General features: G+C 46.4%; 1 protein-coding gene across 3 annotated transcripts; it reads right to left on the reverse strand.

Annotated features, from left to right (window-relative positions):
- Positions 1-3,938: 3,938 nt before the first annotated feature.
- Positions 3,939-11,108, reverse strand: CDC20 (cell division cycle 20). 3 transcript variants are annotated; one of them, XM_083619890.1, is made up of 11 exons: positions 10,842-11,108; positions 9,898-10,117; positions 9,513-9,655; positions 8,416-8,512; positions 6,972-7,100; positions 6,556-6,752; positions 6,011-6,105; positions 4,935-5,166; positions 4,730-4,855; positions 4,478-4,595; positions 3,939-4,315 (listed from the first exon to the last, which is right to left on the reverse strand). In XM_083619890.1, the coding sequence occupies exons 1-11, from the start codon at positions 10,884-10,886 to the stop codon at positions 4,143-4,145; spliced, it is 1,575 nt and encodes a 524-aa protein (XP_083476016.1). In that variant the 5' UTR covers positions 10,887-11,108; the 3' UTR covers positions 3,939-4,142. The 3 variants fall into 3 exon arrangements, with proteins under 3 accessions (XP_083476016.1, XP_083476017.1, XP_083476018.1); XM_083619891.1 differs by lacking the exon at positions 10,842-11,108 and adding an exon at positions 10,740-10,833; XM_083619892.1 differs by lacking the exon at positions 10,842-11,108 and adding an exon at positions 10,608-10,630.
- Positions 11,109-12,530: the final 1,422 nt, after the last annotated feature.

Genomic DNA, 12,530 nt, shown 5'->3' on the forward strand with positions numbered 1-12,530 from the left:
CAGTCACCTTGTGCCTTAGTTGGGGTTAGTTTAAGGAGTGGGGATAACTGAAAAATTCAGATCAAAAACCTATGAAGTATTGTAGTGGCCACGTTCTGGCTTGCCCAGTGTAGTGTCGTGCCTCAGGTGACTTCTGCTAGAGGACCACGACTTGAGCAAAGCTAACTTTGCTCAAAGGTTTTGTGCATTTGTTTCCTAGGCTCCTTTCTTTTCTCCCTGCCAGGCTGAATGCATATTCTCCTTTCCTTACATGGAAAGTTTTAGGCCAGCTGCCTTTCTGTTTTTTACTGATTTATGTTCTTGCCCAAGCTCCAGCTGCTGCGAAATATCCTGTGCCTGCAGAAGCCCTATTCCTTGGTGCTATTTGTCTGTAGCCTGAAAAGTGGCACTGCTGTTGCTACTGTGTGTCACACCCAAAATAGGCCTGTGTTAGCATTGGCCAACAATGGCCGATCTTTGATCTGTGCAGTATCCTATAGATAGTGCTAAATGTGGCTACAAGTGTTGCTGGATAGAATAATCCAAGGCATGGCAGAATGCATTTTGTTGGAATAAATCTTGCGGAGTGACTTGGTTACGTAAGTGTCTCTCTCTACCTCAGTGCTAGGGCTAGACTAATACATAACCTGGATTATGTGCCATAAGCAATGCTAGATGTACTACTACAGCTTTTACCACCAGCTGTTTTAGCCAGTTTTCAGATAGGATGGTCCTGTTTTAAAAACTTTTAAGCAAAGTTTATTGTTAGATTGAATTACAAGGTTTTGTAACACTTAAATCTCTCCACTGCTGATCCCTTTCTGTGTCCTGCCTCCTTCCTTCAGTGCATGTGTGAGAAACTTTCAACTAATGCTTATGACAGCATTCTACATTTACACCACTGTTCTGAATTAGTATTTTATTATGATGCAAGGGAATTTAGGGATATACTACTCAGCAATAGTAAAAGATGCTTATTCTACTATGCATGCCTGTTCTTGCTGTTCTTTTGCTATGGTTTAACACCTGGTTACTAATAATGCAGGAGTAATGAAATGAAGGAGGGACACGGGTGGCGCTGTGGGTTAAACCACAGAGCCTACGGCTTGCTGAGCAGAAGGTCGGCGGTTCGAATCCCCGTGATGGGGTGAGCTCCCGTTGCTTGGTCCCTGCTCCTGCCAGCCTAGCAGTTCAAAAGCATGCAGTGCAAGTAGATAAATAGGTACCGCTCCAGCGGGAAGGTAAACACCGTTTCTGTGTGCTGCTCTGGTTCGCCAGAAGCAGCTTAGTCATGCTGGCCACATGACCTGGAAGCTGTACGCCGGCTCCCTCAGCCAGTAAAGCGAGATGAGCGCCGCAACCCCAGAGTCGTCCACGACTACACCTAACGGTCAGGGGTCCCTTTATTTTAATGAATGAAGATGGGACAGTGTATTCCAAATGAGACTTTACCTGTATGGCTTTCTATTGGAACTGTTTGGCCTTGCCCAGTCTATTTGCAAATATGGGATAATGAACTCCGTGGTTTTATGATTAAAAACTATAGGCTGTTCTCATGTGCTCCCTACTGAACAGGCAACAGCATTTACTGCTCAACATATGTATCCTATCTTGACACAAGTGCTCACAGCAGCTTATTCAAATTTGACAAGTGTAAACATTTTGGATAGTATGTCTTCTTGTTAATAGTCCTTATGGAAGCGCCATGCTTCTCTAGTTGTTTTAGAACAGCCACTCCAAACTTGAGTAGTTGCTTCAAGTCTTGTTTAGGATCAGGAACAAAGCACTAGTTTTATATATTATAACAACTGTTTCGTTTGCAAAAAGTCTTCCTCTTAGTGAAGTTTAAGAAAACATCCTCAGTTTTAACTGCAGCCCCAATTTGGCCAGATGAGTTTAACTGGAAGGCAGCAGTACAGCTGAACCAACAATTATTTGATGTTGCCTTTTATCTAGAACATTTAAGTTCTACTAACCACAGCAGCCTGTGTGGCTCAGACTTTCTACCAAGCCAGAACTTGGAATACAAGTTCTGACTTAAGTCTGCCCACTCCAGGGCATAACAGCAACAGTCGCTACTCCTGTACTATTCCTTCATTACAGGTAACAAGTTCTCCATGACAAAGAGCATCTGTAGGGGTCAATGTGGTTACCTATTTTAATTAGTCAATAATATGCACAAGCCCTAGTTTTCATATCTCAGACACAGACCAAGAGACTGCTGTCCATCCCAATTTAGATAAGGCCGCAGAAGCAAATTCCCGTTACTGATGTTAGCTTCTCTTACCACCTGAAGTTGTGACAGAGAGCCATTCTGTATTTCATGGAATCATTGGCAGAAGGAACCTTTTGAGATAATCTACAGATTTCAAATACTATATACCTCCTAAAATACAACAGGAAGTTTAGTTGCAGATATCCTGCAAGTGTTCCTGCTTGTAGGTAGGCTATGGCAGCAAGTCCCATTTAAAAAGAGCTGTGTGTAGCTGATGTATATAGGATCACACTGTGAGGGGGCACCTAAATTAGCTTTTAAAGTATAAGAAGCTACCCAGTTGTGACGATTTTAATCAAACCATTATCTACACCAGTGATATCCAATTAGCCAAGTACTGCAGATCCCTTGTTTTTCAAAAGCCAAGTCATGGCTGCATATTCTCTTGGGAAACATTTGATATCTCTGGTAGTTTTTGTTACGCGAATGGAACTGCGGACCCTCTATCATCCACAGGCCACCAATTGTGAACCACTGATATACACTGACCAGCAGTGGCTCTCTGTGGTTTCAGAAAGGCCCTAGCTAGAGATGGCAGCAGTTGAACCCAGCACCAATGCATGCAAAACAGATTCTCTACCATGGAGCTGCAACCCATCCTCTGGATTTAATCATTATCTCATCTGTTTATATGCTGGAAGTGACAGGTTACATGTATTAAAATATGCTGTAAATTGAGATGCACAAGGACTTTAAAACTTCATGGATGCATCTACTTCCTTGGTCTATAGTTGGGGATGGGGGAAAATTGTAAAGGGAATGAGGCAGACAGAAACATTCCTCACTGTCAGGGCCTGCCTGCACAGCTCAGTTCCTGGTAGTAAACTGCCTTCCACTAATTCAGCTCCAGCTTTTTCGCAGTAAAATACAGGCATTCTTAGTTACTATCATTCCAGGCCCAGAAGCACAACCTTCCAATATCTAATCCTATAAAGTGCACAACAAAGGTAGCCCGTTGCCCTCCCTACTTTCTGATATTGATTCTAGCTAAGTGGCCCATGTTTCCTATCTTCAGCTATGTGCACATATCAAACAGTTTCTACTTCCTGCTACTCTATTAAATACCGTAGTTTTAAGCTTTTGGGTGTGGGTGGGGAATCTAAAGAGATGGTGATTGAATCCAATAGGATTCAATCACCAAGTATTATATAGCGCTATGTATACGTTTCACCATACACTGTTTATCCCCAAATCTTACAAAGTTTTAGTACACAGCAGTAAGGATCCTTTTTTAATTGATAAGAACAGTATTTGCATGGGAGAAAGAATATATACTGCAAGCATTTGAACAAGAATACAATCTAGAAACCAGATTATCAGAGTAGCTTGATCCAACTATTCTGCCACAATAAGGTCTTACAGCCCCCATAAGTGCTTTTGTAGCCACTTCTTAGCCCTATAAGGAATTAAACAGCCCTTGGTAGAAAGTGCATGTTGTATCACTGTCAGTAGCCCAGCTACTGATGGGCACCTTAGCTACACCCAAGATGATAATTGCTCATGACTATTTCCATACACCTTGATGCACAGTACTAGATACCTTATCATTTGTTTACTTCAAAACATTAAAAGCCTCATTTTCAACACACCTCATACTTTGTGTATCTGTTGTCTGTATAGGCTAGGGCTGCATATTCTCTTGGGAAACATCAGAAACACTAGATTTAAGATAAGCACTCTGGTCTTCCATCAGTAGTTTATTTGGTTTATTACAAATGATACAGGCCAGATAGCCAGCAACAATTAAATCCACTTTGATATATCAGTCTGTTGCTTTTATCCTATCCTAGATATCAACCCCATGCACCAACCCCATTTCTTAAGTGAGAGTGAAATATTTATTAAATTGTTTAAAATTCTGTACACAAAGCAATAGGTTAGAGTGGGCTCAGCGGATGCCTTGATGGATAATGCTACTCTTGGTGCTGCTGTCTTTCTCCTTCTTACGGGCTGGGTCCAGCTCGAAACACCGCCAGAGCCTCAGTGTTTCATCTGCTGCTGCTGATGCCACTGTGGACCCATCTGGACTCATAGTCAGGCTTAGCACTCTAGCTGTGTGACCTGGGGAATATTAAAAACAAAGGTGTGCCATTTCCAGCAGACAAGTGGAAGGAACAATGCATGTGTGGCTGTTTCCATTATATGAAGGCAGCAATACCCACAAATTAGAAGTTGGCTAAATCTGGTACTTCAGCCATTTCCATACCATCTATCTGAACTCACCTTTTAACTCTGTGACCTTGGACATGGATGGGTATTTCCATACCACGAGCTGGTTCTGGGCAAAGCCATGACCAGACACAAGTTCTTTGTAGTTTGTAGACCAAAGTACTGCACACACCTGTCAGACATAAAACAGTGAGTACCAAGAGCCCAAATACATGCTCATGTATAAATTGAAGAGACTGAGCATCAGCTTAGTATCCAATGCTGAACTGCTCTTTATTTTCCATTGAGAATACTAGGTGAACCTACCTGAGACTGTGCATCCACTGTATTGAGGCAGGTACCCGAGCACACACTCCAGATCCTTATATGCCGGTCACTTGTTCCACCTCCTGTTGCCAGCACATTGGACTGCCATGGACTCCAAGCCACAGCCTAGAAGAAAGGTGTCTTAGGTTAATCTTCCCTATTGCCAGCAACATGTCAAGTGCCTCCTACATAAAGAACTACTTACCTTAACAGCTCCTTGATGCTGCGTGAAAGTCTGCACAGGCTGAAATGATCCACTATCCCCTTGGATGCTTGGCCAGACATTTACCAGGTTATCATTTCCTCCACTGGCCAGATAGCGACCATCAGGTGACCACTTGAGCCCACACACTTCTTGCGTATGGCCAGCAAGTGTTGCCACATGGTGCTCTGCCACACGAACATCATGATGATGAATGTGACCGGTCCGTGACCCACTGTTAAGAGAGGCATAAGATTTAGTATATAAACCCAAACTCAAGTGCTAAGGACAAGCAATATCACCTCTTCACTTAAGAAAAAAAAGTTCCAGAGAAGGCAGTATTGCTGTACTCCTGCTGTTATATTTATATCCTGCCTTTTCCCCCAGAACCAGGCTTCAAGCATGAATAAAGACAATAAAGTGATACACACATAAAAGATAATAAATGGAAATTAAACAATAATATTAAACTACATAAAAATATTTTTAAAAAACTAGTAGAAACAACAATACTATTAAAAGCCCTTTCCTGAAAAACAGTCAGTTCTCAGAAGCCTACTGGAGTAAAAGTCTTCACCTGCCAGCAGAAGGACAAGGAGGGAGCCAGGTGTGGCCTCTCTAGGAAAGGCTCCAAAGTCTGCAAGCAGACATCAAGAAGCCCCACCCGCACCACCACCAAACATGCTTGTGAGGGTGGCGTGACAGAAGGGCCTCCCTAAAAGATCTCAGAGCATAGCCAGGTTTGTATAGAAGAAGAGTTTGGATTTGATATCCCACTTTATCACTCCCCTTCAGGAGTCTCAAAGCGGCTAACATTCTCCTTTCCCTTCCTCCCCCACAACAAACACTCTGTGAGGTGAGAGACTTCAGAGAAGTGTGACTGGCCCAAGGTCACCCAGCAGCTGCATGTGGAGGAGCGGAGACACGAACCCAGTTCCCTAGATTACGAGTCTGTCGCTCTAAACCACTACACCACACTGGCTCTCATGATTCTCATAGAAGAATACAGTCCTGCAGATAGGCTGAGCCTAAGCAAGTAATGCTCTCACGAATCCCTTTGTCTGGGATTTGGGCCATACCTGGATAGAATGTGGCTGTTCCAGCTCAGGGAGCTCACACGGGATGAGTGACTGACCATGTTTCGTAGACGCTTCTTCTGCTGGATGTCCCATAACTAGAATCACCACAGACAATAATTAGTACAACCATCTGGCTAAACTCGAGTATTGCCAGGGGGGTTGGAAATGGAGAAGAGTATATACCAAGACAAGCCCACTTTGCCGAAACCATTTAAAATCAATTGGAGAAATGCAACCAAGCCATGGCCCTCAAAGTCATGCCTCAAGGAGGCTCAGTCATGCCTCAACCACGAACATACCCACACTTCAGTAGTTCCCACAATCTGCCGGGTACCTGCTGGTAGCTCGTGGCCCCAAAGAGTAACCACATAACACAGATTTCTGCATTGCAGGGGGTTGGACTAGATGACCCTTGGGTCCCTCCCAACTCTTAAGATTCTATGAACTTCTGGTAGAGATCATGAGTATCTCTGTAAACCATGCCCCTTGGCAAGTAGTCAAGTCAACAATGCTTAATCAAGTCATTAAAGAGGCATAACCCCTACCTGAACCTCTGCGTTACTTGTGCCAATTGCAAGGTAGTTTCCCTCTTTGATCCAAGACACAGAGGAGATGTAGTCATCTGGGTGTTCCATCTGCATGAGCTGGATTATTTCTCGGGACTCGTAGTTCCACAGATACACTGTTTTATCCAGAGCCACAGCCAGGAAGTTGAGGGCGCTCCAGTCGATGAGGTTCAGATCTAAAACAATAGATGAATCGCCACTAGCCCCTTCCTCTGCACACCTCCCCACCCCCCATTGTAAGGCCTGACATGGCTCTGATTCCTCTAACAACCCCTCCCTCTCCACCCACAGTAGCCAAGGCAAATACCACATGGAGGCATAAGTCTTCTGCAACACGTTACATCATCGCAGAACTGACAGGGATCCTATAAAATACAAGCACTGTAGCTACTTACAGTAGTCGTTGCGGATGTCTGGGGCATCCAGAATACGGTCTGACATGGAGGCTATGTATCTACCATTCTTCCGAGAGGAGCCTGGTGTGTTCTTCTGGCTGTAGAGCACTTTGAGATTGTTCTGGTATCCTGGGGTGGGGAAGAGTGACCATGATTACGCAGCCCAAACCAAAGTCAACCATGTATTTGCTTCCACTGTAGTTGACATAGATCTAGTTTCAACTCATTTACCCCAGCTGCTGAAAGGCCTAATAAGTCTTCTAACACATCTGGGTTTTCAGCTAATTCTGTCAAAATGCAAAGCAACTGCGGTAGGCCACCACCACACCATGAACAGATCAAACCATCTGCAAGAGAAGCTTCCTCCTCACAGGCACTGCACTTGAGGTATGCTGCTCTTTCAAGCTAAGGGTGCAACCCTTTGCATACATATGTAGGAGAGAGCTCCACTGAGGAAAATGGAACCTCCAAATAAACATGTACAAGAGCGCACTGCATCAAGGAGGTTAATTCTATTTTTTTTAAAAAAGGAGAACCCTAATTCAAGAAAGGACTTCCCTGCTGCTGTTTCATGTGAAAGACTATGGGTTCTGGTTGGTGACCCGAACCAGCACAATCCTAATCGCTTGAACAAAATGCAAGCAAACCACCTTGTTTTACTAGCATAATACAGAATTACACAAGTGGCAGCCTATAAACCGGAGTCACTGCTAGGCTGCAGACTGGCAATACTACTTTCCTACCACTCAGGAAGGCATAATTGCCTTGAACAATTCTCACTCTGAAGTCACAGCATAGCAGGGCGAGGGTGCCATCCGCATGAACTAGATTATCCCACCCATCTGGCTGGGTTTCCTCAGCTACTCTGGGCGGCTCCCAACAGAACATTAAAAACACAATAAAACATCAGTCATTAAAAACTTCCCTAAACAGGGTTGCCTTCAGATGTCTTCTAAAAGTCAGATGGTTGTTTATTTCCTTGACATCTGGTGGGAGGGCTTTCCACAGGATGGGCGCCACCACCAAGAAGGCCCTCTGCCTGGTTCCCTGTAACCTCACTTCTTGCATGGAGGGAATTGCCAAAAGGCCCTGGGAGCTGGACCTCAGTGTCCGGGTAGAACGATGGCAGTGGAGACGCTCCTTTAGGTATACTGGGCCAAAGCCATTTAGGGCATCCCTTTAGAAACCTTGCTATTTCTACCATCTAAAAAGACCCTGATGTTGGGAAAGATGGAGGGCACAAGGAGAAGGGGACGACAGAGGACAAGATGGTTGGACAGTGTTCTCGAAGCTACTAAAATGAGTCTGACCAAACTGCAGGAGGCAGTGGAAGACAGGAGTGCCTGTCGTGCTCTGGTTCATGGGGTCACGAAGAGTCGGACATGACTAAACAACAAAAATACCTTCAGTGTCTTTCACCCACAAGGAAAGCATCTGGTCCTACCTTCAGGGGCATTCTGAGGCTTTCCACTCAGTCGCAGGATTTTTGCCTCTTCTACATCAAAGCCATTCAGGTTCATTGCCCAGGCCTTCTGATGCTCCTTGGGTTGGAAAAGCAGTCCCATTAACAAAATAAAAATGAATTAGTAGTTTGTCATACAACAGGAATGGAAAACCTATTATCCCTCCAGATGTTGCTGACCTCAAATTCCCATCAGCCCTAGCCACATGCCATGCTGGCAGGGACTTATGGGAGTTTTGAGTCCCATAACATCTGGAAGGCCAAAGGTTCCCAGCTCCCTTGCTCTTACAGTATAGACAGCTAAGCAATTATATGCCTGCAGGCTGACATGAGCAACAAGAGCCAAATCAGAGCTGGAAGGTTTGTATGGCATAACATCTTACCTCATCGTCACCCACACAAGCCAATATACTGTAAAGCAGGAAGCAGGTGAAGATTGGTCAATCTTCTGTAATTTTATCCGCTAAACACCATCCTAAGATTGGAGATAAGAGTAAAGGGCAGCATTTCCATCCACCCTCACTGGCACTGGAGGGGGGATGAGGAGAAATACTACCTTTTACCTAAAAACTCTGATCTTGGATGTGATGCTTAACACTAAGATTGGATATACAATCTCTCTGCATGAACTTAAGAGATCCTCTCTAAAGAGTTAGCAGAGGTGCAAGCATACATGTGTGCTACCTGCTTGTGACAAGGGAGAGAAGAGGCATATGCATTTTCTCTCTTGTGGAATTTGTTTGGTTTGCCCTTCCTACTGCTAGAAAGCAACCCCTGGAAATGTGGACAAGTTCAAATCCAATCTTTGGGCTGAAATAGGCTCTCCTGCCCTGTATCACATAGCTTGAGTTATTTACTTAGCTACCCATAAATCACAGCCTAGGATTGTGTACTGGTCATTCTTGATGCCTGTATAATAGCTGGGTTTCAGAAATCTAGGATGTATTATCACCTGTCTCTTTACAGCTGCTAACCTACTGTCAGGAAGCCTGCTTTGCCAATTATTGGGTGTCAATATCTCCCTGGACCATTTCTATATGGCTTGCACGAGGAACAGTTCTTTAATATCACAAACTCACCTTCTTGGTGGGAGTATCATCAGAGGACTCCTCTTTTGTCAAGAGGAAGCTGGCCACATCCATTTGCATAGCGCTGCGATTAGGAATGTATCTGTCCCCTCCAGTTTTGTTTGGAGTGTTTTGTGCTTTAGAACCAGACTTGCCTACAAGATGGAGAAACAGCAAAAAAATCTATTGCATCTATTGATAGATAAGTTTTGATTCATAGAAAGGAGTACTTCTGTGACTATTCCACAGTGCCATCAAGGGATGTAGTGGATAGGCCACTCCCAACATCTAGTTGGGGGGAAACCACAAGACAAGCTAATGACATATGCTAGGTCAACCCATAGCCTCAAACATTAAGATGTGTCCTCACCCTCATAAGATACAACAGGAGTCTTACCTGGTGTCTTGGAGGGGGTCTTGCTTGTGCTGTGAGGTCTGTTAGCTGGCTTCATGGGTGAAGGAGCTGTAGCATCTGGGGTATGTCCAGAGCTGCCGGCAGCAGCCTCCTTGGCTTTGCGCTGCCATCGGGCAGGAGGGACATTGGGAATAGGGGCATCTAGCTTCAACAGCCCGTGCAAGTCACTCTCAAACAGGAACTGTGCCATGTGAATAGGGCGCTGTGAGGATAAAGCCAGATAAAATAAATAGCAGCTGCAAACAAAAGGCCAACAGAGACCATGCAATACACATCTGCAGTAGGGTTGGGTGAGCACGCATGTTATTCCCCATTCCCAGTCAGTTTGGCCTAGCCCTAAGCTAGCAAGTCTAAATTCGGATCAGATGGAGGCTCACACATTTGAATGCTTCTCTATATAGAAAGCTGCGTTTTTCAAGAAAGGCCATATTGCACCCCCTTCCCATCAAAATTTACTTTTCTAAATTCAAAGGAACTCCCCGACTCTGCGCCCCATGCAACAGCATCGACCCATGGGAGCCTCCACCTGAAGACACAGGTTCTGCATCTAAGTGGAAACGACGTAGCAATAAGGACGTTTCTTCGTACTTTACGACCCCCGGAGGTTTCCTGAAAGGGTGCACTGCTTTTATAAGATGCCTTGCGACCCCAGCCGTTTTCAACAGCGGCACTAAAAAGAGTGGCAGAGGTACCTTCTTTCTATCTCGGCGTGGTCTACTGCACCACCCATCCACCCAGCCCCAGCCCCGGGAAGCTCCCCGTGCAGGGTGGGCAGCCCCACCCCGGGCCACGCGGCGGAGATGGGGGGCAGGAAAAAGCCCTACAGGCGGCGAGGAGATCGAGGGAAGCCAGGCGGGTGCGGAGAGGCTACAAGAGCCACAGCAGCGACGCAGCGGGCCGCCTGCAGGCAAACAAACCGGACTCACCTTTTTTCTCGATCTGGAGGAAACTCTGCCGAGCCCTTCCGCCATTCACGATTTAAATTCGCCTCTCCGAGCAGCGATTGGCCGTTTCGAACGCGCCGGCCGCCGGGAAGCCGAGGCCAACGGGCAGCCTTCGTCTCTCTCATTGGCTCTCCGACGGCGAGGAGGCGGGGCTCTGCTAGGGCAGGTCTCTGGGAGGGAGCCGTGCGGCTCCATGGATAAAGCAGGGGCGTTTTCCTGAGTGCGGGCGCTTCCCATTATGCCTAGCGGCGGTGGCGGAGTGGGGAGGAGAGAGAGAAGAGGGCAGCCGGGTTGCCATGGCGCCCGACGCCGCAATAACGTTCCAAAATTCCAACCGAGGCTTGGAACCGCACGTCCGCTACGGCTCAGTCGCGAGAGGGCCGCGGAATGTTTCGCGCGTGCGCATCGCCCGCCGAGGCATCCCGGGCGGGTGCGTGTGGTGCGGTCAGAGCTCTCCGAAGTCGCTGCTTCCCTAATGAGCCGCCAGCGTCTGCGGCTGAGGACTCTGAGCCACGTGGTGGAATTCGTAGGGCGGATCCTGCCCAACTCTCCAATTTATACAGGGCCATTCGGGAAAGTGATTGCCTTTGGTCGTCTCTTCTTTCCCCCACCCCCCCCCCCGGGGGAAAAATGCAACAGGAGAAAGCTGCCTTGTATTGACTCAGGACGTTGGTCCACCTTGCGCAGGACAGTGGTACCTCGGGTTAAGAACTTAATTCGTTCTGGAGGTCCATTCTTAACCTGAAACTGTTCTTAACCTGAAGCACCAGTTTGGTTAATGGGGCCTCCTGCTGCCGCTGCTGCACAATTTCTGTTCTCATCCTGAAGCAAAGTTCTTAACCCGAGGTAATATTTCTGGGTTAGCGGAGTCTGTAACCTGAAGTGTATGTAACCCGAGGTACCACTGTACTGGTCTACACTACTGGCAGCGGCTCCTCAGTTCGAGGATGAAGTGTTTTCCCAGCCCAACGTGAATTCGCAACAATTGAACCAGGGACCTCTTGCATGCATCACATGTGCTCTACCACAGGAACGCTTCCTGAGAGCCACGGGTGGCAACTTGACTAAAATATTGTGGGGGGCTTAGGTAAGCCCTGCCCCACCTAATCAATCACATGATGCAGCACACGCCCACCATTTGAATGGCAATGCCCATCAACTTGGGAGGAGTGCAAAGGGACCACAGCCCCTAGGAGTTGGTTCCTGTGCTGAGAGCTCACTAAAGAGATCCTCAGGACAGGCTCTGACTTTTCAACAGGGAATGCCACCCCTCAAAGTTCTGAGTTGCACCACCTATTAAGACAAAGCTGCAAGGATAGTAGCAGAGCTTAGCCAAGATTGTCAAGCCCTGGCACTTATAAATCTGTCTGCCCCCTACCGCCCCTCTAGCAGTGAGGGTTAAATGCTGCATTTGATCTCTAGTACAAGATGTGCTTGACTTCTGACCTTCAAATGCCATCAAGTAACTACTAGACTAGTAACTAGAGGGTTCCATGCCTGTGGAATAAAAACAACAAAGACTGCTGCGCTTTCAACTCTGGCCTGGGAACCCAACTCTGGCATCACACCTCAAAAAAACCAGAGTCTTGTCCCCAACCTTGAGTAGACTGGGGAAGATTGCAGGCTGCCTTGTTGAGGAAGATCTGAATAACCAGTTGTGCAATGCATGCT

This window comes from Podarcis filfolensis (genome assembly GCF_964270895.1).
Source record: "Podarcis filfolensis genome assembly, chromosome: 6".
Classification (NCBI taxonomy): domain Eukaryota; kingdom Metazoa; phylum Chordata; class Lepidosauria; order Squamata; family Lacertidae; genus Podarcis; species Podarcis filfolensis.

Bases quoted from the DNA above. Each gene is read 5' to 3' on its own strand.
- CDC20 (XM_083619890.1), bottom strand. From the start codon at position 10,886: ATGGCGGAAGGGCTCGGCAGAGTTTCCTCCAGATCGAGAAAAAAG. The intron at 4,596-4,729 runs GTAGGTTCACCT...TATGTCTGACAG, and splicing joins CAGTGGATGCACAGTCTCAG to GTGTGTGCAGTACTTTGGTC. The intron at 4,316-4,477 runs GTGAGTTCAGAT...AATATTCCCCAG, and splicing joins CAAGGTCACAGAGTTAAAAG to GTCACACAGCTAGAGTGCTA.